This window comes from Bidens hawaiensis, unplaced genomic scaffold (genome assembly GCF_021521415.1).
Source record: "Bidens hawaiensis isolate Kalapana, Puna unplaced genomic scaffold, B.hawaiensis_p1.1 tig00020115_1, whole genome shotgun sequence".
Taxonomy (NCBI): domain Eukaryota; kingdom Viridiplantae; phylum Streptophyta; class Magnoliopsida; order Asterales; family Asteraceae; genus Bidens; species Bidens hawaiensis.
In genome coordinates, this window is record NW_027493057.1 from 392,765 (window position 1) to 395,391 (window position 2,627).

A 2,627-nucleotide genomic window follows, 5' to 3' on the forward strand; every position below is an offset into this window, starting at 1 on the left:
CCAAGGCAAACACACTTCACCAAGGTGAAGTTTGTGTATGCAAACTAGGAGGCGGGGCCCTATGCACCACTTCCACATACACATAGTATATTATTTATGTTATAACATTTTTTTAATCAAGTACAGATTTGTGGATGTTTGTTGTAGTGGAAGTAAATTTCTATTTTTATTATTATTTTTTTGTGTGTGTGTTGGGGGGGTGGGGCATTAGTTAAGGATTTGCATGTTACTAAGAATTGGAGTTAAGGATTTTATTACGGTAGAATGTTATTCTACCACTTAAAATAGAGTTACAATTGGATAGAAGAATTGGAGAAAGGAAAGAAACAAAGCCATAGAGGATAGTTAGTTAGTTAGTTTACTTGCTGTTCTATGGCGCCGTCTATTTGACTTGCAGATTCATCCAGCAGCCACCTATCAAAGAATGTCAAAGGGGGGTTGCTCAAGCTTTCTTGTTTCTGAAGCTTTCTTTCGTGCAAAATACATGCAGCCTTATCATTGTAGTCATACCCACCCTTTGGATAATAGTCCCCACTCATCATTTTGTCCCAGCATCCATTATCCAAACCAAGAACAGACTCCAACTCGAAGTCCACAAGACCGTTGAGGCACTCTTTGTTTGTTTCTTGATCAGCAAGTTTCTTCTGTGGAGTTGATGATGACGATGATATCATCCATCCTTCTAGCAATCTTGAAATATTTTGAGTGCTTGAAGCGTAGATATCGGGATAATGATGAGGATTTTTTGCGCTTGTCGTGTTCTGGTGGCTTATGGCTGTTGGCACGTTGGATGCTGATGAAGGAGGGTATGTCGTCGAATCAGCTGGCGACATTTGTGAATCGAATGCCGATTGCAACTTCTTGATCTTCTTTATCAAATGTGTGTTCCAGTAATTCTTGATATCGTTATCAGTTCTTTGTGGAAGATATGATGCAATCGCGGCCCATCTGCAAATTTTAAACTGCTTATTCAAGGCACATTCTTTCACTAGCTTGTAATCGTTTATAAAACGATTTATCTTTTGATACACCCTCTTTAACAGATCAGTTCTACCGGATAAAACTTTAAACGAACTTGCTAGTCAAGAAATGACATCCAAGATGAATAAACTTACTTGTTACCCCATAATGCCTGGAGATGAACAATCATTCCTTCTTCATGTGGAGTGAAGTTGCCTCTTTTGATACCAGGCCTTAGATAATTAGTCCATCTGAGTCTGCAACTCTTGCTGCATCTCAACAAACCTTAAATATTGATTCAAGAATCAAACTTTGAGTTCCAAGACTTTTAAGTAAATAAACATCATAGAACATATTTAAAAAATGTGTCACACTTGATTAGTTCACTCTTAGAAGTACGTTTAACAGAAAAAACCTTACACGTCATGTTTTTTAAACAATCGCGCGTATATATATAGTGAGTATGCATTGCAATCATTTTAAAGAGAAAACCAAAGTGTGCTCATTATTCAAATACATTTGAAATTTCTTTTTTTTCAATAATGGTTTTTATGTATATCATGAAAATATATGGGTAACTTTTAGGGTGGACTTCAAGTCTAGGTTAGTTGCTATCTAATATAGCCCACTTTAGTTAATTATATTTATTCTTCAAGTAAGCAAATCTTACTAGAAGCATGGATGTGCGCAAAGGAGAATTAAGGGTGATAATTATATATATTACCAGTGTTTGTAGGCACTGATCTCCAGTTTCCAGGACCATGCTCTTGGATGTAAGTGACCAAAATGATGTCTTCTTCAGGAGTCCATGGCCCTTTCTTGATGCCAACCTTATCACAGCATGGTGGCCTCCCCATGGCTCTACCTCCCTCCAAAACACTCACTCTTTCTGATATTATTATAGGAGTATATATTTATACACTCATGAATACTGTTGTTTTCTTTGAATATTCTTCTTAGACCCCTATTGTTTATGAGTATCTACACTTTCAACCCCATATGTTTTGTTGTTTCCTTACTTAGTATTTGACTCATTGTGCTACATACTGCATCACTAGGAATTAAATTAAGGACCCTAATGTGCTAGAGACTATGGTTTCGAGTAACTTATAACTCGTGTTGTCGTAGTTTAATTGTATCACAACGGTACTTCTTGTCTGGTTCATGTCGGCATCCTGTGTTTAAGAAGGTACACGTAGTTATTTGAGTGAACAAAGGCTTCAACCATAGCACATGCATGTGGCTTTTGTTTGATAATAGATAAAAATGTTATCAATGTTTACACATTCTTCCATATTTGTCAACTCCAAAATGACTTGACCTTTAATAAAATTACTTCTAATTAACTATTGAATAGAACAATTATGAAAACTATTTTAATTTATTTGTTTTCTTTTGTTCAAGTTAGAGGGAGTAAGCAATATTTCTAAGTTTTATTTATTTATGATATCCGACCTTTTTAAATTTTGATCAGTCGGCTTGAAAGCCCACCAATTTCTTGGACTGGGAGGGTGATTGAATGACTTCTCATTCCATCAATTATCTTGGAGGAGACAATTCCTGACATCATACACACACAAAAGAGAAATGATTTTAGATCGGTTGACACGATCTATTTTTTTAAACAGATTAACTCGAACAAGACCCATTTAATTTTTTAGAAGTTA

At 35.7% G+C, this 2,627-nt stretch overlaps 1 protein-coding gene across 1 annotated transcript; it reads right to left on the reverse strand.

Annotated features, from left to right (window-relative positions):
* Nucleotides 1-264: 264 nt before the first annotated feature.
* On the reverse strand, nucleotides 265-1,982 carry LOC143559902 (transcription factor MYB60-like). The gene is made up of 3 exons (XM_077048334.1): nucleotides 1,685-1,982; nucleotides 1,116-1,245; nucleotides 265-948 (listed from the first exon to the last, which is right to left on the reverse strand). Exons 1-3 carry the CDS (start codon nucleotides 1,815-1,817, stop codon nucleotides 354-356), a joined length of 858 nt encoding a protein of 285 aa, XP_076904449.1. The 5' UTR covers nucleotides 1,818-1,982; the 3' UTR covers nucleotides 265-353.
* Between the last annotated feature and the right edge of the window lie 645 nt (nucleotides 1,983-2,627).